Source organism: Procambarus clarkii, chromosome 59, assembly GCF_040958095.1.
Source record: "Procambarus clarkii isolate CNS0578487 chromosome 59, FALCON_Pclarkii_2.0, whole genome shotgun sequence".
In the NCBI taxonomy this organism is placed as follows: Eukaryota; Metazoa; Arthropoda; class Malacostraca; order Decapoda; family Cambaridae; genus Procambarus; species Procambarus clarkii.
This window is the reverse complement of record NC_091208.1, coordinates 10,366,134-10,390,069: the sequence shown is the minus strand read 5'-3', so window position 1 is coordinate 10,390,069 and position 23,936 is coordinate 10,366,134. Positions and strand designations below refer to the sequence as shown.

General features: G+C 41.7%; 1 protein-coding gene across 1 annotated transcript; it reads left to right on the top strand.

Moving 5' to 3' along the window:
- The first annotated feature begins 789 nt into the window (after positions 1-789).
- Positions 790-1,509, top strand: LOC138353707 (uncharacterized). The gene has a single exon (XM_069307090.1). The coding sequence runs from the start codon at positions 790-792 to the stop codon at positions 1,507-1,509; it is 720 nt and encodes a 239-aa protein (XP_069163191.1).
- Positions 1,510-23,936: the final 22,427 nt, after the last annotated feature.

Here is a 23,936-nt window from a genome sequence, read left to right as displayed (position 1 = left end):
CGGAGAGAAAGCTTGCACCTAGCACTGCCGAGTGGATAAATATTGAGCAGCAACGTGAGCGCTTCCCTCCTTATCTTTAGCGTGGTGTCTGAATAGGCACCATGCTGTTTAGAGTGAAGGTGCGGTTCCGAGAAACCGACACCACATTCAACAAGGCCGAGATCATGGACCTACTGACCTCGACCTCAGGGCTAGCACCAATCGACGTCGTCATGGACGTAAATGGACCCCAAATCCTCTTCAGTAGTGCAGTAGCACTAGAAGCCCTATTCACCACGACAACGACCATTGCACTCGAGGAAAAGGGCTTAACACTCCTGCCTCCCCACCAGTTCCAGGCAGTAAAGACAATATTCATTCACAGAGTGAGTGACATCATCGCCGAACAGCCCATCACTGAGATCGTGAAGAGCATAAACACTCTGAACCGATCCCTCTCAGCCATCTCGGCCCACCTCATCCAGAAGGGTGAGGACGGGAAGCCCACCCTCAAGACTCCGGCAGAAGCTACTCTCGCAGCAGACAACGGCCTCAGATGCTGCGAAGTGGCCTGCACGCCCCACCAGATCTCCAGACAGCGCTATTTCCGCCTACGTCAGTATTTTAGGTGTTATCAATACATCCACTACCTTCAGAAGTGCCCAAACCCGCTGCAGAAATTTCAGCATTTGTGCTGGGGAACACCATCACAGGACCTGCAATGCCACCACCAAACGTTGTCTACTCTGCAACGGTGACCACACAGCCATCTCTCAAGACTGCCCCTTCAGACAGGAAGAAATCAAGAAAATGGTCGACGACAGTCCTCGCAATTCTACCCCAAGATTGAAATCATTCAGTATACAAGAAGAGACCTTCCCAGCACTCCCGACAAGTGGCGCCGCGAGCGGCGCGCAATCAAACTACTGGACCAGCAACTCCAGTGCCAGCCACTCACAGCCTCAGACGACTCCTCTGCACCAAGCCAGCCAGCCATCCTTACTCACGACGCCTTCAGCCACCCCTGATAGCACTGTTGCAGCTTTGATTCACTTCGCAACGGAGCTCTCAGGCGGAGATCTTAAACAACGGTACAGAATTCTGAATGAATTGTACAAAGTGAACCAGCTACCGACCTTCGTTATACCAGAGGACATGTTTCCCACCTGCTCTTCCCAGCCAGAAGCTTCTAACATCACCATCTCTTCAACTGCATTGGCAGATATCCTGTCTGCTGACGCCCACCCTGTGCAACCTGCTACAGACTCTGCAATATCCTTGCACACTGCTACTCCAGACGAACCATCTACTTCTCCAGTGGTACCTGAGACTACACCAGCTTCACTAGAAACTACACCAGCCGCACCTGAGACTACACCAGCTTCACAGGTACCTACACCTGATGCTTCTGCAAACCAACACTTGTCTTCCGATGATGACTCTACTGCCTCGGTTGACGTTGAAGCACAATCACCATCTCCTGCAACAGAGGAGTCTCCAAGAGTCTCCAAGAGTCTCCGCACTATATGATCAACGTGAAAAAAAATACATATGGATCTCCCGAATACAGACGCCTCTCCAGCAAAATACTCAACACAAGGTATGCGGAATGCCTGCTGAATGATCCAGACTCAAAGTACATACTAAGGAACGAAGTAATCTTATTTGAAGGCGACGAAACCACATTGTCAAAGGACCTTTTCCCACCAGACTACGCCGAGTACAAACATCAAATGATTACTCGAAGCAAGAAAAAATAGAAGAAAGAAGAAACACCAAATTGAAGAAGAAGACACCACCTGAAGACAGATTGTTTCCACCTTGAATGTGGAAGCACTGCCACTGCCGCATTCCAGACCCGCCTCCAAGCCTAGCCAGTTGTTGGGTTGTTTCAGCATCGACATATTGCCACGCAGCTGGGTTTAGCCCTGGCACTTTTTCTTCAACTTCAGCATTTCCTCTCACAGACTTCTCTTCAGCTGTCCCCACTTCAAGGCTCGCCCCCATGGGCATCTTCTCCTGTATTATACATTCATTCATTCATTCAATAATGACGGAAAGTGGTGAATTTGTGTTAAATCTTCAATTACACCATATGTTTTTAGTGTACATTATACACATTAAACTTTGCAGTCGGCAGGGATCACTTAGATACTGTGTACTACAGTGGTCGTCACAGTTGTTAGAGAGTAGGGGACACTTCGCTACTGTGTACCGTGTTCTGAGGCCGGTTGTTGACACAGAAACTCAACTTTCAACAGGTGTTTTATGTTGTTGGTATTTTGATCAGGTAGCCACAGAGCAATAAGCCTAGAGTCAACAAGTGGCCACAGAGCAGTAAGCATAGAGCCAATAGGTGGTCACAGAGCAGTAAGCCTAGAGCCAACGGGTGGTCATAGAGCAGTAAGCCTAGAGCCAGCAGGTGGTCACAGAACAGTAAGCCTAGAGCCAGCAGGTGGCCACAGAGCAGTAAGCCTAGAGCCAACGGGTGGTCACAGAGCAGTAAGCCTAGAGCCAGCATGTGGCCACAGAGCAGTAAGACTAGAGCCAGCAGGTGGTCACAGAGCAGTAAGCCTAGAGCCAACAGGTGGCCACAGAGCAGTAAGCCTAGAGCCAGCAGGTGACAACAGAGCACTAAGCCTAGAGCCAACAGGTGGCGACGTTCTATAAGGAGGACGGCTTGACAGGGAAAATTACCCAGGTACCCAGGGAAAATTACTGTAATGTTACAGTGTATTATGTAATGAGGTTGGTGTCAGGCTCTGTATTATAATGAATTATTTCCATTAAACACGATGGTGCAAAGTAGAACAACTTCACAGTACTCAGTGACACATTTAGGGTCACGTGACCAAGTACTGACAGTGAGAGGAGACTAGTGACGTCATGCACTAAGCAGGACCTCAGTGACGTCATGCACTAAGCAGGACCCCAGTGACGTCATACACTAAGCAGGATCCCAGTGACGTCATGCACTAAGCAGGACCCTAGTGACATCATGCACTAAGCAGGACCCCAGTGACGTCATGCACTTCGCAGGACCCAAGTGACGTCATGCACTAAGCAGGGCCCCAGTGACATCATGCACAAAGCAGGACCCAAGTGACGTCATGCACTAAGCAGGGCCTCAGTGACGTCATGCACAAAGCAGGACCCAAGTGACATCATGCGCTAAACAGGACTCCCCAGTAACGTCATGCACTAGGGAAGACTCCAGTGACATTATGCACTAAGCAGGACTCCAGTGACGTCTAGCACTAATTAAGACCTCAGTGACGCCATGCACTAAACAGGACCCAAGTTACGTCATGCACTAAACAGGACCCCCAGTGACGTCATGCACAAAGCAGGACCCAAGTGACGTAATGCACTAAGCAGAAATCCCAGTGACGTCATGTACTAAGGAAGACTCCAGTGACGTCATGCACTAAGCAGGACCCCAGTGCCGTCAAGCACTAAGCAGGACCCTAGTGACGCCATGCACTAAGCCGGACCCCAGAGACGTCATGCACTAAGCAGGACCTCAGTGACGTCATGCACTAAGCAGGACCCCAGTGACGTCATACATTAAGCAAGACCCCAGTGACGTCATGCACTAAGCAGGATCCCAGTGACGTCATGCACAAAGCAGGACCCAAGTGACGTAATGCACTAAGCAGAAATCCCAGTGACGTCATGTACTAAGGAAGACTCCAGTGACGTCATGCACTAAGCAGGACCCCAGTGCCGTCAAGCACTAAGCAGGACCCTAGTGACGCCATGCACTAAGCCGGACCCAAGAGACGTCATGCACTAAGCAGGACCTCAGTGACGTCATGCACTAAGCAGGACCCCAGTGACGTCATACATTAAGCAAGACCCCAGTGACGTCATGCACAAAGCAGGATCCCAGTGACGTCATGCACTAAGCAGGATCCCAGTGACGTCATGCACAACGCAGGACCCAAGTGACGTCATGCACTAAGGAGGGCCCCAGTTTCGTCATGCACAAAGCAGAACCCAAGTCATGCCATGCACAAAGCAGGGCCCCAGTGACGTCATGCACTAAGCAGGACCCAAGTGACGTCATGCACTAAGCAGAACCCCCAGTGACGTCATGCACTAAGGAAGACCCTAGTGACGTCATGCACTAGCAAGACCCCAGTGACGTCAAGCACTAAGCTGGACCCCAGTGACGTCATGCACTAAGCAGGACCCCAGTGACGTCATGCACTAAGCAGGACGCCTCATGAATGTGAGAACTCTGACATGCGAATTGATTCACTACTGTGTGCAGTGATCATTGTAAGGCACTGTTAAACACCTGCTTTCTGATTGTTTCTTGAATTCGGTGAATGAACGGCAGTGAATGGCGTAAATGTGTAAACATCAGTCAGGAGGAGGAGGGGTGATGTCTCCATGACAACGGCGTCGCAATCTTCCCTTTAACCGGTATTTAAATACTACATAACAAGTGAATGAGAAAGAAATGTCCAAAATCTTAACAATCTTGCTGTGTAAGAAGTAGGAAGACGTGTTGCAACATCATCATATTTCCTAACTCTATGACCTAAGTATTAGTATGTTTTGCAACATCATCAATCATCAAGGTTCTAAACTCTATGACCAAGTATTAGAATATGTTGCAATATCATCATGCTTCTAAACTCTATGATCAAATATTAGAGTAAGTTGCAACATCATCATGCTTCTTAACTATATGACCAAGTATTAGGATACGTTGCAACATCATCATGCTTCTAAATTCTATGACCAAGTATTAGAATATGTTGCAACATCATCATGCTTTTAAGTTCTATTACCAATGTGACGGTGTTCCCCAACTTATATTTCTCCCACGCCAGCTGTAAGAGTCATATCTACTTTACCCGAGCGTTCTCTACGTTCTGGGGAACAATTCAACATATGTGGGAGCGTGTAGTGTTCTCGCGTTGGCGAGAAATTCGCAAAAGAAGAGTGTTTTGGCCTGTGGTCTTGGCGCTGTAGGACGCCAATATGGCGCCGGCCCCTCCGTTTTGCCTCCAAAACGGTATGACGTCAGTGGCACCAGATTGGTCAGGAACAGTGACATGGCACAGGGAGCCAATGAGAAACGCCCCTGGCAAGTATGACGTCACGAAGGCAGGGGGGTCCGGTCATCGCGCCGCGGTGGTGCCAGGGTTTGACACGACACGTCGAGGAGGTCGGACGTGCGAGAGAGGTTCCTGTCAGTTTGACAGTCTACCTCATTCCGGTGGATTTTACGCGTCACCCAGTAGTCTGCAAGCACCCAGTGAGGTCTTCCTTTATTCCATGTGTTGGACCAAAGAAGGAATCGACGAGAATTGAGCAGCAAGTGCTCCAGTAACAGGCGCTTTGCAAGTGGTGAAGTCTGTGCAGTGACGTATGGGACGTTTGAGCCAGTTCGCCCGTTTAGTGACGACGTAGCGGCTGGGCCAATCCACCGAGAGTCAGTAAAAGAACAGTTGCGCTCCAGTTTATGAAGAGAGAGTGATCTGTCATGTATTTCTTCGCCTTGTTGTTGATATAGAGAGATAATACTTGAATGTTTTAAGTAAAATACAAAACTACCTTCGCGTTTCCATTATCCCTCCATTGCTTGTTGCTACAGAGTCCATTGAAAGAGTGAGAGTGATAGAGATACATACCTGCCTGATACCAGGTTTATTTAGTGTGCATTCTTGACACTATTACCACAATCCCACGATACCACTGACGTGTTACTGGACACGGGAACACCAGTTGGCGACCTTTCAGTTAGCAGTAGAACCCTCTCTCGGGGCGGACACACAATCAAGAGAGTGGATTGTGTTCCCACTCGCCTTCAGGTTAAAAGGCCGGCCGGAGGTAGACTGGGATACTCTCCAGGACCTAGATTCAGGAAGCTCTGTGTATTTCTTCGTAAGTGGGTTTGCTACGAAGGTTCCTAAGTGCGCCCTAAGAAGATGCTTAGGTGCGATTCAATAAGGTCCACTTAGGAAGAAATTTGTTGGTTCACCTGCGTGCCGATAGAGGTCACTACTGTGTTTCGTTTGGTCAATCAGAGAGCAGCAACATTCTTCATATTGAAGATTTAGCGCTGGTTTATCGGAGCTCTACTGTCTCCTATTTACGTCGAATTTTCTTATATAATTAGTATATTTCGAAGTAAAACAATGTTTTTTCAACTTCTACAGCCAGCACCGACATTGTAGTAAACAAATATGTTACATTTGTTGTTTACCTACGTAATTCTAAGAGATACTGTGTAGCTGTCCTTGTTGCTCGGAAGATGCGCTGACAATTATTGTATATATTTACTGAATTTACCCAAGGGCCACTATCTAATGGCCTCGAAGAGGACAGAAAGCCGGCGGCTTGTTTAAGGGCCCGCCAATTGTCTTAATGATATTTTTTAGCTGGAATTTTGCATTTACGGCTTCAGCGGGTAGGCGGTTCCATGGGTTTATAGCCCTCTTGGTGGGAAAAAAACGTGTTTTCAGTCCTACTTGAGAGAACATACTCTCCAACACTATATCTGTGATTGCCCTGTTATCAGTGACTTCATACCAAATGGTATGAGGTATTTTGAGCTCTGTAATTACTTCATACACTCAGGAATATTGGAAGATATTCTTGTGCTGCACCCAGATTTTGCCAGTGGAGGCTAATAGATCAGCATTAAGTATTTTGTTCTCTCTCCTAATTCCATGTATGACTGGCCATCCTGTGAGGTGAGGATGTTGGATGAGCTTGTAGCTGGTTTTTGATCTGCACTGTGTGGTCCTTTATACAGAATACGGAAGCAGCACATTGCTGTGTATACCTAAACATGTTTAAAAATACATTGTTTGAGAGGAGTCTTGTAGAAACTGGTAAGAGTAATTATAATATAATGTTTCCATGATTCAATGCTTACCTCTTGTGAAAATCGCGAAGAGTTGTTTAGTCAGAGTTGATTTGTTTTTTGTATTGAGGCTGGTATTTTCTAAATTGATTCCATGTACAGTACTGTATGTCTAACCATCCTGTGAGATGGGAGTATTAGATAAACTTATAGCTAGTTTTTTATCTACACAGTAATATTCCATATAGAATAGGGTAGCAGCACATTGCTGTGTATACCTAATCTTCTTAATAAAAATGATCAGTAATAAAGATTTTAAATTATAGTTTGCATTATTACAAATACAGTACTGTATTATCCTTATTAAATCATGTTAACCATGGATCATTAAGATCTCATATTGATATGTAATAGTCATATTTCTTTCGAACTGCTAATCCATGCTAATCATTCATTAAATTGTGCATTATGTCTCAATTTTTCACTTCCTTGGATATACTGTACAGTACAAAAAGATAGGATAAAAATAAACCAGTAATATTTCTTTCATTATATTTTTCATTTAAATAACTCCATCAATATTTTTACAGCTGACAGGATTTGTTTGACCATACAGGTGCATTATTTGTTAAAAAAAAATTTGGTTTATTGTTACACACAATAGTGCTACATAGCCTTCCCAGCTTGGTGCCTTCTTTTAATACTTACTGATTAAAAATAAATAATAAATACATTTTATTCAGGAAAAGTACATACAGTTGATTTGCAAACATAACGTTGGATTTATAGACAGAGCTAGTACATACAATACCTAAAGCCACTAATACTCATAGCATTTCGGCAAGGTGTGGGGGAAAAAACACAGACTAAAACTTAATAGTAATCGGGATTAGGTATAAATTGTGTTGAAAGAAGGAATAAAAAATACAAAAAGGGGGATTAACATAGCATAAATCAGCAATTGCACATGTTGGTGAACAGAGTTGTTTAAAATATAGCAAGACATGGGTTGACATTTAGGAGGTAAGTTAGGTTACATGGAGTTAATTAGGCAGTACTTGGTTTAACTCTTAAACTGGTTGAGAGAGGTACAGCCTTTGACATGATTCGGGAGGTCATTCCACATTCTGGGTCCCTTGATTTGTAGAGCACTTCTAGTTTGGTTACACACAGCCAAATTGTGTAACAGGAAGAGGTCTTGGACACAAATTTGTTCCATGCTAAATGTGGAGGAATCAGCTGAGTATTCCTCAAATAAAATAAGTTGCCTCAGCTTATAAGGTAAATAAAATAAGCATTTCTCAAATAAGTAGCTGCCTCACCTCACTGCCTTACTGCCACATAGCCTTCCAGGCATGGTGCCTTCTTTTGATAATTACTTGTTCCACACCCAAATTGTATAACAGGAAGAGGTCTTGAACTCCTACTTCCCTCTCTCTTTTTTTAATAGTCTATATAGTCATAAATATAGCTTAAAGTATTCAATGAATAAAGTTTTTGACATTTTTACCCTTCTCCTTACCTAACATCATTTGTGCAGCATATTTTTATTTTATGTTTCACCCAGATTTAATTTCAAAATAAAACCAAACTAAATAAATTAGAGATGGGTATGTATAGCTAAGGTACACCCTTACTACTAGGTGAACAGGGGCATTTGGTGATAGTAAATGATCCCATCAGGCAGGGCTCATCACCTCTCATATTTCATGTTCACCAGTGTTTATTTACTTAATAACTACGGGTATAATATGTTGCTATTATAAAACTAATTATACTATCATCAAACACATATTTACTTTAAGTTTCAAGCAGAGAATGCATATATAACTAACACGAAGGACTCCTCTTCACTAGATTCACCAGCTATAATATTTTGGTCATGTTCCAATATCATAAATCGATCCCAGTGTTATGTAGTAGAGACAAAATTACTTATATCCAGTTTACGTAAAGCTACGAGTGGTCGAAACCACACTTAAATCCCGGAATGAACTTACGAAGGTTTCTCCACTTAGGGTAGCTACTTGAATACGAACGTAATTGCCACGAAGGCGCTAAGAGGGAAAACGTTCTCAGCTAAGAGGAAAAACCTTCGTAAGTACCTTCCTGAATCCGGCCCCAGGTGAACAGTGGCACCTCGAGGATGGAGTGAAGACCCGCAGGGCTACAGTGAATAACAGTTACCACTACTACTACTTGGTAGTGGCTGGTGAGAGGTAGAGAAACCCCGACATTGTCAATTTTGACAGGATATAAAGTACAGTTACCTTAACTTATTTACTTACTGGACGAAACCCCGACATTAGCGACCTTGCCAGGATTCGAGGTACGGTTACTTACTGAAGAAAACCCCGAAACCAAGTATTAGGATATTTTGCAACATCATCACGCTTCTAAACTCTATGACCAAGTATTAGAATATGTTGCAACATCATCCTGCTTCTAAACTCTATGACCAAATATTAGGATATGTTGCAACAACATCATTCTTCTAAACTCCTTGACCTAAGTATTATGATATGTTGCAACATCAAGGTTCTAAACTCTATGATCCAAGAATTAGGATATGTTGCAATATCATGTTTCTAAACTCCTTTTTTAGTTTAGAATATAAATTAGAATAATATTTCGTTATAAATATTGAACTCCATGAGTCTGGACACAGGACTGAGTGCATGATCATGTTGACAATTTCTCTTGCAAAATCTGCCTCTCTCGTGTTGATACCAATTATATTTACAGCGGTTTGAATATCACACATAAAGACGTTGTCTGGATCTTCCACTTTCATGCTGTTTATTTTAGTGCTTATTGTTATGACCATAACCAGGCACTGCATCACCAACCACAACAAGGCCCTGAACAACATCAACACCAGCCTCCACACCCTCAGCCACAACATAACCATAACCAGGCACTGCATCACCAACCTCAACAAGGCCCTGAACAACATCAACACCGGCCTCCACACCCTCAGCCACAACATAAGCATAACCAGACAATGCATGCAATTACTGGATGAGGATTAGGACATTGGATGGGGGGAGGAAGGAATGGTGCCCAGCTGTTAAGTTTTCCTTACTAACTGACAACTTTGATAATGGCCTAAGAATACAGTACACAAATGGGATATTAATAAGGCATTCAAAGTATCAACATAAAATTTCGAGTACAATGAAACAAAAAATTTTGAATATAAAAGTTAATCTTTAAAGAGGTATAGAAAACCACGACTATTCGACCATATGGGAGTGAGATGATTAGCATGATATGAATATATATTAGCTGCTGAATACAATTATTGTGTACCTAGAAACACTTTTATATTAAATTTTATTTATTAATATGAAGTTAAAAAAAAATTTGTTAAGAATTTAATTTTTTTTAACACTTTCAAGAATTTTAGCACAAATTTTTTTTTCATAAATTATTTGTAAATAAATTTAACTTATATATAAGAAACTTTCTAATAATACATTCAATGCGTTTTGATACAAAATTTTGAGTGTAATTTATACACATTAAACTATGCAGTGATTAGGAATCATTTAGACCTAGTATTACACTAGTCGTCGCAGTTGTTAGAGAGGGTGACACTTAGCTACTGTGTTACCATGTTCTGAGGTCAGTGGTTGTCACAGAAAGGCACTTTTCAACAGGTGTTTCTTGTTGTTGGTGTTTTGGTCACGCTGGTGTTTCTTGTTGTTGGTGTTTTGGTCACGCTGGTGTTTCTTGTTGTTGGTGTTTTGGTCACGATGGTGTTTCTTGTTGTTAGTGTTTTGTTCACGCTGGTGTTTCTTGTTGTTGGTGTTTTGGTCACGCTGGTGTTTCTTGTTGTTGGTGTTTTGTTCAGATGTCCACATTGCACTAAGCATAGAGCCAGCAGGCGATCACAGAGTACTTAATCCCAGTGAAGTCATGCATTAAGCAGGACTCGTGACATCATCTAGTAAGCACGACCCCAGTGACGTCATGCGCTAAGCAGGACCCCAGTGACGTCATGCACTAAGCAGGACCCCATGGCCGGCACGCACTAAGCAGGACCACTCCTGAGTATGAGGGCTCTGACATGAGAATGGATTGACTTTTGTGTGCAGTGATTATTGTAAGGCACTGTTAAACATCTGCTTTCTGGTTGTTTCTTCAATTCGGTGAATAAACGGCGGTGAATGGCGTAAATGTGTAAACATCAGTCAGGAGGAGGAGGGGCGATGTCTCCTTGACAATAGCGTCGCATCTTGCCTTTAACCTGTATTTAAATATTACATAACGAGTGAATGAGAAAGAAATGTCCAAAATCTGAACAATGTTGCAGTGCAACAAGTAGGAAGACGTGTTGCAACATCATCATGCTTCGAAACTCTTTGACCCAAATATTATGATATGTTGCAACATCATGCATCTAAACTCATTTATCAGTTTACAATATAGTTTAGAAAAATATTTATTATAAATATTGGATTCCATGAGTCTGGACCCGGGACTGAGTGCATGGGCATGTTGACAATTTCTCTTGCAAAATCTGCCACGCTCGTGTTGATATCAATTATGTTTACAAGGGTTTGGATATCACGCATAAAGACGTTGTCTGGATCTACCACTTTCATGCTGTTTATTGTAGTGTTTATTGTTATAATCATAACCAAGCACTGCATTACCAACCTCAACAAGGCCCTGAACAACATCAACACCAGCCTCCACACCCTCAGCCACAACATAACCATAACCAGACACTGCATCACCAACCTCAACAAGGCCCTGAACAACATCAACACCAGCCTCCACACCCTCAGCCACAACATAACAATTAACCAGGCAATCGGTCACCAACCTGAACAAGGTCCTGAACAACATCAATACCAGCCTCGACACCCTCAGCCACAACATTACCATAACCAGGCACCCCATCACCAACCTCAATAAGGCCCTGAACAACATCAACACCAGCCTCCACACTCTCAGCCAGAACATAACCATAACCAGGTACTGCATCACCAACCTCAGCAAGGCCCGGAACAACATCAACACCAGCCCCACACCCTCAGCCACAACATTAGGATAAGGATTAGGGATTGGACGGGGTGTTGGAAATTTCCAACACCGAATAGAACACTGTTGTATTCTCATTACTTATTACTAACTCTACTAATTATTGTAGTAAGTAAAATTAACACCACGTAGAATTCTCATGTACTAATAATTTCATATGTGCAGTAGGTTAGAATTCTCACGTCATCCGACGCCAGTATTGCGTCAGATTTCCTTACAATAAACACATTATATCCAATGTATCTGAGAATTAAATTCGATTCTCTATAACCAAGGCATTCTGTATGATAATTAATTACAGATGAATTGACCTCCAACTAAAAGCCGAATAGAGCGTTGGAGTCATAGCGATTATCTAGTAATAAAAGTTAACGTCACGAGTGAATGCCATGGGGAGACATTAATTCCTCTCCCTTATACGTTTACTATCACTAAATTGGCAAATAATAATATTGTCCTCTTCTAAATAATAAACCCGTCCAGTCTTCAACATTTCAAGCGTAAATGCGAGAAATACTAATATTCATGACAATAATTTGTCTAATGAACGCGAGACGCGGCGTGGGGTGGAGAGGCTTGCCAGTACACGTGGAGGGAAGCTCTGAGGCAGACCTACCCGTATCGTGCTCACGAGGAGACGCCATTACCCAGCCATCCGGGTAGACGTTATCCATCCTCAGATGAAAGTTGCCACTGTGAGGCGTGAACAACCTTGCAGATAATATCTTCAACTGGTGCTGGTGTAACATAAGGAACATTTTTAATCTGGTTCCTGACTACACGTGACCGGCCAGTGAAGCGCGCCATTATCCAGGATAGGCTGAAGCCAGAGCCTGGGACGCGAATTTCGGCAATCTTAAAACTTATACAGTGCCCTTATTAGCTAAGTATCTTCTCTTTATTTGATGCATCCGGTAAAGTGTAGTGTAGTAGCTGGGTGATTGACCATGACGACGTATGCCAACATCAAACTACAGGTTATTACCTATTATCACCTGTAACTCTTAATTTCTTGAACATAGAGATTCAGTAGTTTAATTAGTTGCTACTGTAAATATTTGTTTTGCAGCACGTGAGAAGAATTCTCCCTGCTGCCTTCTCCCATGTTAATCCATCCCATTCGTCAGCCAGCTGAGCCCAAGGGAATTAGAGGAAGCGTCGTGGCTTACATAAAGGAATCATCATTAAGCTAAGATTTCTTTGTATTTATTCATGAAATTTCTGAAATTACTTACATGCAGAATTCCTCTGGATTAACATGTGTTTATTGTGACTATCATTACTATACCTATAATCTACGTTCCCTTTCATGGTAATGACATTAGTTTCACTATAATTCATAGGATTAGATTATTATAATTTGGATTAGTGAACGAACCACACTAATTCCTGGACGTACTGACTTCCAGTAATAACCCCCCAATGTAGGTGTTTGAGGGTTTGATTCACTTAATTATACAGCCCATTAATTATTTCTATGATCATATTCTCTAGTATTTTATCCATAGTTACTGGTTCATCTAGGAATTATTTAATGATCAGAAATTCTCAGTTTCCCTCTTTACTATAAAAGCGGGTGGTCCTTCGTAATTTAATTTACTACATTAATATTTAAATAATCAGATTCAAGCCCCAAATGTCCCACATTATGATCTTTATCGAACCGGATAGGCATTAAATTTATAATTAAAATATTAATCATTAATAACTAATCCTTGTGTGATAGAAGTTAGACTAACTATTTAATTAATTGTGTCAACTAACAGTGTAACACATCAGTTAGCCTAGATCACACTAACATATTGCTACTTTCACCTCATGTATAAGGTTGCTTTAGTGGGTCATAGCCAATTACCCACAACACTTAGACCTATACCTCACACAGAGGTGAGAATCTTTAGGTCACCAGGAGCAACAGCTCATAATTTTTATAATAACCCCACCCTAACACCTGCGTTAGAGTGGCCTCACCATCTAACCATTATATACTTAGGTGGTAATGACATCCACCTCACTCGTCATCCAGCCGAGGTGATCAAACACCTCAAAGCCATAATTTCTTCTTTCAAGCTCATCAGTGAATCGGTAGTATTCACATTAGTGGAACCTCGCCAACCAAGTCAAGATAATCGTTGGGGAGTAACCCCAGAATACTACCTGAGAGCTGCTAAGTACATAAATTTCAGGCTGAAAAAACGAGTGAGATTGGATGCCACATATATCCAATTTACAGCCAGACCTTACAGACAGAACCTGACCAGAGATGGTGTACACTTGTCAGGGGAATCTAGGTTGCATGTGGTTGACAAGTTAATTAACACCATCAACCATCACAAACGGCTGTGGCTAGCAACCCAAACTTAACTGTACATAATTGTTTCACCTGTGTGTGCAAGAGCACTCTTATAAAACAAAAAACCCAAAAATACAGCACAACTATATTCACCTTACTGCACCACAATAATCTTTACCCATGTTATTAGGTAGAATTTAGGCTGAGATTGTGCTGAATTTGGTACAAGCCCAGACTAAATAACTTTATAGTTCTTAGTTAGGAATTATTACGACTAGATCTCAACTAGTCAGTGTTGTATGTATTATATTATTTGTGCTGACCCTATACAGGGTGGGATCAATTTTTGAGATAACTCTGATTGGAGTGTCTCCATAATATTTCTCTTGTATGCATTATTTTGTGTATCTATTTTGTGTATTGCTGGATAATCTCCATTAACTCTGATGGTGATATAGATGAGCTAACCGGTCGAGAACTAATGGTGAAGTTCAGACAGTGCACAAAATATCTAGCTATTTGTTGTTAGGTAGGTAGGTACATTCAACCTCAATTGAGGAAAAATATAAAGTAGCCACCTTAAATTAGGCTACAATTAATGTTACTTATTCACTAATGAACAAGTACCCAAGCTTCATTAGTAATACATATGCTAACACTGTGAAGTTTGAACCTAAGCCCAACATGGCTACTCCTGAGCAATTGAGGAGAACCTACATTGGCCTTAAAGGTCATTTGACCAGGTTAATTAATAAGGCTGAGGGCTTAACTAAAGATACTCCCATTGACTCTTATCACTTAGAGACATCAGTTAGAGTGGCTGATCTGAAATTTGATCAAGTCAGATCTGCAGGTCAATCTTACCTTGATTTGCTAAATACTGTAGAAACCGATCCTGAGGAAGTAAGTCAAATTGTAGACGACATCTCCCAGTATGAAGATGAGACTCAAGATATAATTATCAGGCTATCTAAATTAGCAAAACAATCTAGATCCAATACCAGTAACACTGGGTCTCACTTCAATAATCAATTACCAGAGGTTCGTTTACCTACTCTAGACTTACCTACATTTTCAGGATTAGATACAGAAAATTGGGACAATTTTTGGACTTCCTTTGAAGTTCACATCCATAAGAAGCCGTCTCTAGACAAGGTTTCTAAATTTTCATACCTACTTAGTCTTCTCACAGGAGAGGCTAAAAAGGTCATACATAACCTTACTCTTAATGAGAGTAATTATGAGGAAGCTATAAAACTCCTGAAGTTGAACTATTGCAACAAAGAGTTAAGTATAGCTACCCTCTATTATCAATTGCTAGATCTGAATGCACCAAACAGTAGACCAGAGTCACTTCAGAGCTTCAGACTAGAAGTAGAGTCTCTAGTAAAGGCCTTAGGTACTAAAGTTAATATACCTGCTTCAGAATGGTCTATCAAGCTACTATTACAGAGGAAATTACCTCGAAATGTCTTGACAGAGCTCTGCTCACATTATAATACTGAGTTTCTCACTCTCGACCAAATTTTCGAGGGGTTGAGGATCACAGTTAACAGGTTAAAGACTCATGATAAAATTAAACCTGAGTCTAAACCAACTAGTACTGATATTTCAGTCAAACCTAAACAGACTCAGAGTAAGTCTAATAAATATAAATCCAAACCTACTCCATCCACTGGAAAAAGAAGTGGAAATGTAGGTACATATTCGGTATCTCCTTCGGAGATAACCAAGGACTTGTCTACTAAAGAGACTAAGTCTATTAACCAGGGAAAGTGTCTGTTCTGCAATCAGGAACACACTACTTATCAATGCTCTGTTTATCCTACTTATAATGTTAGGGTTAAAAGGTTACAAGAATTGCACAAGTGCACCAAGTGCATGGGCTCTCATGATCCCAAGAAATGTGCAGTGCAGCTACGTTCCTGCAACCGTTGTAACCAAGGTGTACACCACTACGCCTTATGTAGAAAGTCTTCTACACCAACCATGACCACTGGAGAGAATTCTACAAATTCTACTGCAGTGCAATATTGCCAAGTACATCACGAAGTAAATGTACTTGCTACTGAGTCAGGCAATAATACTACTTTGCCTACAGCTCAACTTAAACTAATAAACCGAAGATCTAGAATTAACACTAGAGGTCTTTTTGACCAAGGTTCACAGAAAACCTTCATTACACAACAGTTGGTAGATGAGTTAAATTTAAAACCTGCCAAAAGTGTGAGGTTAAATATTTCTGGTTTCTTGTCAAATAGTGGACCTCGTGACTACAAGGTAGTTAAAGTATTAGTAAGACACGGATCTTCTACTAGTCCAATCCAAGCGGTAGTAGTGGATAAGATTCCTACAGGTCACAGGATTAGCTCGCACTGCGAGACACCTTAAACGAAACCGCATGAGGCTAGCAGATTATAAAATAAATTCTGACTGCCTCACAAATATTGGAATACTAATAGGCGCGGATCATTATTACAAGTTTATAACTGGATGCACTAGGCAACATGGTATGAATTTGTTGTCGTCCGCAGGAGGCAAATTGCTCACAGGAACAGTGCTTTTCAGACAAGGTCCAGCGTCCACAAACCAACAATCCAATAATGTAATTGTGGCGTGACTAGGCTTAGAACAGTCACCCCTACGTTTCAGGGAAATATCTGAGGATATTGAGTCTGACCCACCAATACATCGTTTGTGGGATTTAGACACCTTAGGCATCATCCCTGAGCAACCAAGTCCTGATGATACGTGGACTTACCAGCAATATCTGGATACAGTTGTCTACTCAAATAAACAATACTGGGTAAGACTCCCATGGAAGTTGGATCATCCACAACTTCCAGTTAATTATTTTATGGCAGCCTCACAATTGCAGTCTCAATTAACACGACTACAGAAGCAGCCAGGCAAACTGAACATGTATCATCAACGTATCCAACAACAACTTAACCATAAGTTCATTGAAGTTGTTGAACACGATGACCGAAAAACAGGTCATTATTTACCTCACCACGCTGTGGTGAAAGACTCATTGACAACACCTATTCGTATTGTCTTTAACTGCAGTACTAAAGTAAAGCCGAGCAGTGTGTCTTTAAATGAATGTCTCCAAACAGGACCTAGCCTAACACAAAGGCTACATGACGTGTTGTTACGATTTCGCACAGGCATTTTTGCCTATACAGCTGACATCAGCAAAGCCTTTCTCCGAGTAGGGTTACAGGAGGAAGATCGTGACTACACAAAATTCCTCTGGTTTAAGGATCCACTGGATCCTAACAGTGAAATAATCACCGACCGTTTTGCCTCAGTATTATTTGGAGCTACGTCCTCACCGTTTCTTTTGCAAGCAACATTAGACACGCATTTGAGGAAATCAAACAGCCCTTATAAGGCAGACATTAGCGACAACTTATATGTCGACAATTTCCAGGGGACAACTAATGATCAAGCTGATCTGGTAGAAATCTACCAAGAGGCTAACCGTGAACTGTTAGGAGCCAATATGCCACTACAGTCATGGGCCTCAAATAATAAACTGCTTAACCAGGTAATCGAGAAAGAATTTCCAGATTATCAGGTACCCAGTCAATTAAAGGTTCTAGGCGTGGAATGGAACACCAGCACTGACGAGATGAATGTCAAGTCAGTGCAAACTGATAATTCAACGCTTACCATGAGAACACTGCTCTCATTTGTCAGTCAACCATTTGACCCTTTAGGCCTACTTAGTCCTATATTAATAAGGGGCAAACTCCTAATGCAGGAGTGCTGGCAGAAACATATGGGATGGGATGATCCGTTATCAAGTAAGTTACAAGCCAAATGGCAAATACTCTCAACGGATTTTAATCAGTTAGGCGTTTTGAAATTTCCTCGTAATGCTTCAGGACCAAACTTACCCACCAATTTGCACGTTTTTTGCGATGCCTCTGGCAAAGCATATGGCGCAGCAGCCTATTTAGTTAATAGTGCACAATCAATTTTACTCACATCTAAAGCAAGAGTTGCTCCCATCAAGAAGAGATCTTTACCTCAGATGGAGTTGACTGCATTGCTAGTGGGAGTAAGATTGGCTCATTGCCTGGCAAAGACACTCAATAATATCCACTTTGGTGAGATTGTAGTGTGGTCAGACAACGAGGCAGTCTTACAATGGGTAAGAAACAATAACAACAAAACTCCCTACGTCAGTAATCGTGTCAGGAAGATTCATGATTTATCTGCTGGATATAAATTTCGACATGTTCCTACTAAGGACAATCCTGCAGATTATTTATCGCGAGGGTTAACATTAAAACAACTTGTCAAGTCTTCGCTGTGGTTCAATGGACCTTCATGGCTTGTTGGTGGTCAGTGGCCCAAACAAAAGCCACAAGTCATAGTGACCAACATCACCACTCCCATGAAAGAACCAGAACCTCAACGAATATTAGCCATTGATCCTCACCATTATTCTAACTTAAGCAAATTGCTACGAGTGACTGCACACGTGTTTGATTTCCTTGCTAAGGTAGGAATTCGACATAAGTTTCCCAATCCTATCCACTATTGGATCAAGCGTGCACAGCAAGAGACATATGGAAGCGAATTTGAGAATCTTCCAGATAAATTAACTAAGTCTAGGCATCTGGTATGATGCCAACACTCATAACATACTACGATGTGGAGGACGTTTGCTACATGCAAAAATTGACTTAGACACTAAGAATCCAATTCTTTTACCTCGTCACCACATCATCACTAAACTTCTTGTCTTACATCACCATCAATATGGTACCTTACATGGTGGAGTTTTAGATACTCTCACCGACCTTAGACAAAAGTACTGGCTTCCTCAAGGTCGTCAGACAGTTAAGACTATTATTAAATCTTGTGTAATCTGAAAGAGATACGACGCTAGAGTATGTCCTTACCCAGGACCTCCACCACTCCCAGAAGAGCGAGTGGTTCATCTTCGTCCTTTCGAAACCACTGGTGTTGATTATACAGGAGCCTTACTCATCACTGGTAACTCAGATAATATACCAGTGAAGGCGTACATTTGTCTCTTTACATGTGCTACAACCAGAGGCGTACACTTAGAGGTCACTCCAGACATGAGTGCTGAAGCCTTCATTCAAGCTTTCCGCAGATTTGCTGCCCGCCGATCGTGTCCTAAATTAATGATATCGGACAACGGTTCTAATTTTGTGGCAGGAGAAAGTTGTTTGTGAGAAGTCTGGAACCACCCAGAAGTACAGTCAGTCCTACAGAGACGACAATGTCACTGAAAATTCATAGCACCGAGAGCCCCTTGGCAAGGTGGGTTCTATGAGCGAATGGTAGGCACAGTCAAGAAGTGTCTAAGGAAAACTTTACACCGACAAAAGGTCGGTTACTCAGAACTCCAAACCATTGTTGTGGAAATCGAGGCGCGAGTCAATAACCGCCCAATCACCTACCTGTCTGATGATTTCACCCAGAGAGAACCTCTGAGCCCCTCACACTTGATCCATGGAGGTCTACTGAGCCCTCTCATCCCTTTAGCCGAAGAGGACCCTGTAGACCCGTCACATGTGACCAGAGGAGACTTGGTGGAAAGCTACCAGCATCTTTCTAGAGTTATTAACAGGTGGAATGAGGTGTGGACTCGAGAGAACCTCACAGCTCTACGAGAGTACCACTACGGAGCTTCGAGTCCTTACAATAAGGTGCAATTAAAACCAGGACACCTAGTACTAGTCGACAGTGATGGACCAAGGTCAGAGTGGCCTATAGGCAAAATTTTTACCATTCATCCAGATCGTCAAGGTGTCCTAAGAGTAGTTAAAGTTTTATGCCGAGGCAACACTACTCTAAAAACTTTAGAGAAGCTGGTTCCCCTTGAACTGACTGAGCAAGAATATCAGCCAGATCCAGTTTCCCCAGTAATTTCCGAGGACAATGATCCTGTTCCTCCAAGCAACCGCCCCACTAGAGATGCTGCTCAACAATGTAGGCGGAATTTGCAAGCCTATTACAACTCTGAGCAAGAGTAATTCCTTTCACATTCCACTTAGATAACTATGATGATGCTGCGATGTGATATCACGTAACAAAACATTACACGTCACTATGACCCAGGATATCCCATCATAGTAGATTCTGTTGTTTAAATTGTGTGAGTTAAAATCTATAAATATTGTGTAGGCTATAAGCAACATGTTTCATTTGACATGTAAATAGCAAGACTCAAGTTCTTGTAAGTCCTTGATAAATCCGGGACGTTCGTTATGTGTGTACTAACATACTAACATATTAACATACTAATGTACTAATCTTAATATCACTTCGGGATAGGTCAGTACTCCACAGTACACTACGACCCTAGAATCCTCCCCCCGGAGTTATGTTGGAAATTTCCAACACCGAATAGAACACTGTTGTATTCTCATTACTTATTACTAACTCTACTAATTATTGTAGTAAGTAAAATTAACACCACGTAGAATTCTCATGTACTAATAATTTCATCTGTGCAGTAGGTTAGAATTCTCACGTCATCCGACGCCAGTATTGCGTCAGATTTCCTTACAATAAACACATTATATCCAATGTATCTGAGAATTAAATTCGATTCTCTATAACCAAGGCATTCTGTATGATAATTAATTACAGATGAATTGACCTCCAACTAAAAGCCGAATAGAGCGTTGGAGTCATAGCGATTATCTAGTAATAAAAGTTAACGTCACGAGTGAATGCCATGGGGAGACATTAATTCCTCTCCCTTATACGTTTACTATCACTAAATTGGCAAATAATAATATTGTCCTCTTCTAAATAATAAACCCGTCCAGTCTTCAACATTTCAAGCGTAAATGCGAGAAATACTAATATTCATGACAATAATTTGTCTAATGAACGCGAGACGCGGCGTGAGGTGGAGAGGCTTGCCAGTACACATGGAGGGAAGCTCTGAGGCAGACCTACCCGTATCGTGCTCACGAGGAGACGCCATTACCCAGCCATCCGGGTAGACGTTATCCATCCTCAGATGAAAGTCACCACTGTGAGGCGTGAACAACCTTGCAGATAATATCTTCAACTGGTGCTGGTGTAACATAAGGAACCTTTTTAATCTGGTTCCTGACTACACGTGACCAGCCAGTGAAGCGCGCCATTATCCAGGATAGGCTGAAGCCAGAGCCTGGGACGCGAATTTCGGCAATCTTAAAACTTATACAGTGCCCTTATTAGCTAAGTATCTTCTCTTTATTTGATGCATCTGGTAAAGTGTAGTGTAGTAGCTGGGTGATTGACCGTGACGACGTATGCCAACATCAAACTACAGGTTATTACCTATTATCACCTGTAACTCTTAATTTCTTGAACATAGAGATTCAGTAGTTTAATTAGTTGCTACTGTAAATATTTGTTTTGCAGCACGTGAGAAGAATTCTCCCTGCTGCCTTCTCCCATGTTAATCCATCCCATTCGTCAGCCAGCTGAGCCCAAGGGAATTAGAGGAAGCGTCGTGGCTTACATAAAGGAATCATCATTAAGCTAAGATTTCTTTGTATTTATTCATGAAATTTCTGAAATTACTTACATGCAGAATTCCTCTGGATTAACATGTGTTTATTGTGACTATCATTACTATACCTATAATCTACGTTCCCTTTCATGGTAATGACATTAGTTTCACTATAATTCATAGGATTAGATTATTATAATTTGGATTAGTGAACGAACCACACTAATTCCTGGACGTACTGACTTCCAGTAATAACCCCCCAATGTAGGTGTTTGAGGGTTTGATTCATTTAATTATACAGCCCATTAATTATTTCTATGATCATATTCTCTAGTATTTTATCCATAGTTACTGGTTCATCTAGGAATTATTTAATGATCAGAAATTCTCAGTTTCCCTCTTTACTATAAAAGCGGGTGGTCTTTCGTAATTTAATTTACTACATTAATATTTAAATAATCAGATTCAAGCCCCAAATGTCCCACACGGGGGATGGAGGGGGGGGGGAATGGAATGGTGCCCAATAGCTAAGTGATCCCCACTTACTGACGAATGTTACAGTGGCCTCAGAATACGGTACACAAACGGGATATTAATAAGGTATTCGAAGTATCAATACAAAATTTCTTGTGGAATGAACATAAATTTTTTTGAATATTTAAGTTACCCATTGAGGCAGTATAAAAAATCACGACAAGACGACCGAATGAGTGTAGGAAGAAGTGCAGGATTTTTATACTTATTACTTCTTAAATACATTTAGTTTTAACTTTATAAAACATGGATATATCACGATTTAATTAGCAATATAAAATGAAAAAAAGCAGTTTGTACTTTTTTTTAAAATCTTTAAATGTTTTAAATTTTAGGAAAAAAATTTACGTCTTAAATTTATAAAAATTATTATGTGTATATAATAACCCCTAATTAGCAAACGTGGTGAATTTTCAATTATATCATATATTTTAAGTGTATGTGTATTGTGACGATAATCTCTTTCAAGAGAGATTGAGCCTGCTCTTCCCTACTTAAAGTTACATCAATTCTACAAGTATAAGTTGCTACATTCAAGATACGTCACCGGTAGCACAAAACGTTTTGACCAAGAGGCAAAACGTACCCAAGAACCCCCCTACTCCACACACCCTCCATGCCGGCTCGTCGTCAACCAGCAAACTACCCATTCCAGCCTGCCTGCTCCTGAGTGGTGACTCGCCGACCGCGCACCTGCACCTCAGCACCATCTACCTGAGTCGACGTCTGAGCCTGACCAGCTGTCAACTTCAGAATATTCTTTGTGCTCTTAGAGTTGACATCTCTCTCTGGCATACTAAGCTCTCTGGCTTTTGTATTCTAAGGCAGGTCTCAGCCAAAGCCAATATTCTCAGCACCATTTCACATTATATTATTTAATCTATTATGTTTTTGCATTTATCTTTGTCATTTTATTGCACTAGTCATTTACCCGAGATTTGTCTTTATTTTCATTTATGTTTAAAGTAAATATATTAAAGTTTCATTGTTCATACTTTGTGTTTTACGTGTTCTTCCCTCTAATTTACCACAGACAACAGGCAAGCAGTCTATCTTTTTTTTGTAAGTGTGACCAGGCATTGACACCTGCCCTTGGAGGACTGCCGAACATCAATACTCCAACACTTTCCCGTCACAGTACATTGTACACATTAAACCTTAAAGTGGGCAGTGATTTGGGATCCCTTAGATACTGTGTACTACAGTGATCGTCACAGTTGTTAGAGTGTGGGGGGACACTTCGTTACTGTGTACAGTGTTCTAAGGCCAGTTGTTGACACAAACTCACCTTCCAACAGGTGTTTGTTGGTGTTTTGGTCACGCTGATGTTTTTTGTTGTTGGTGTTTTGGTCACGCTGGTGTTTCTTGTTGTTAGTGTTTTGGTCACGCTGGTGTTTCTTGTTGTTGATGTTTTGGTCACGCTGGTGTTTCTTGTTGTTGGTGTTTTGGTCACGCTGGTGTTTCTTGTTGTTGGTGTTTTGGTCACGCTGGTGTTTCTTGTTGTTGGTGTTTAGGTCAGGTGGCCACAGTGTACTTAATCCCAGTGAGGTCATGCACTAAGCAGGATCCCATTGACGTCATGCAGTAAGTAGGACCTCAGTGACGTCATGCACTAAGCACGACCTCAGTGACGTCATGCACTAAGCAGGACCCCAGTGTCGTCATGCACTAAGCAGGCCCTCAGTGACGTCATGCACTAAGCAGGTCCCCAGTGACGTCATGCACTAAGTAGGACCTCAATAACGTCATGC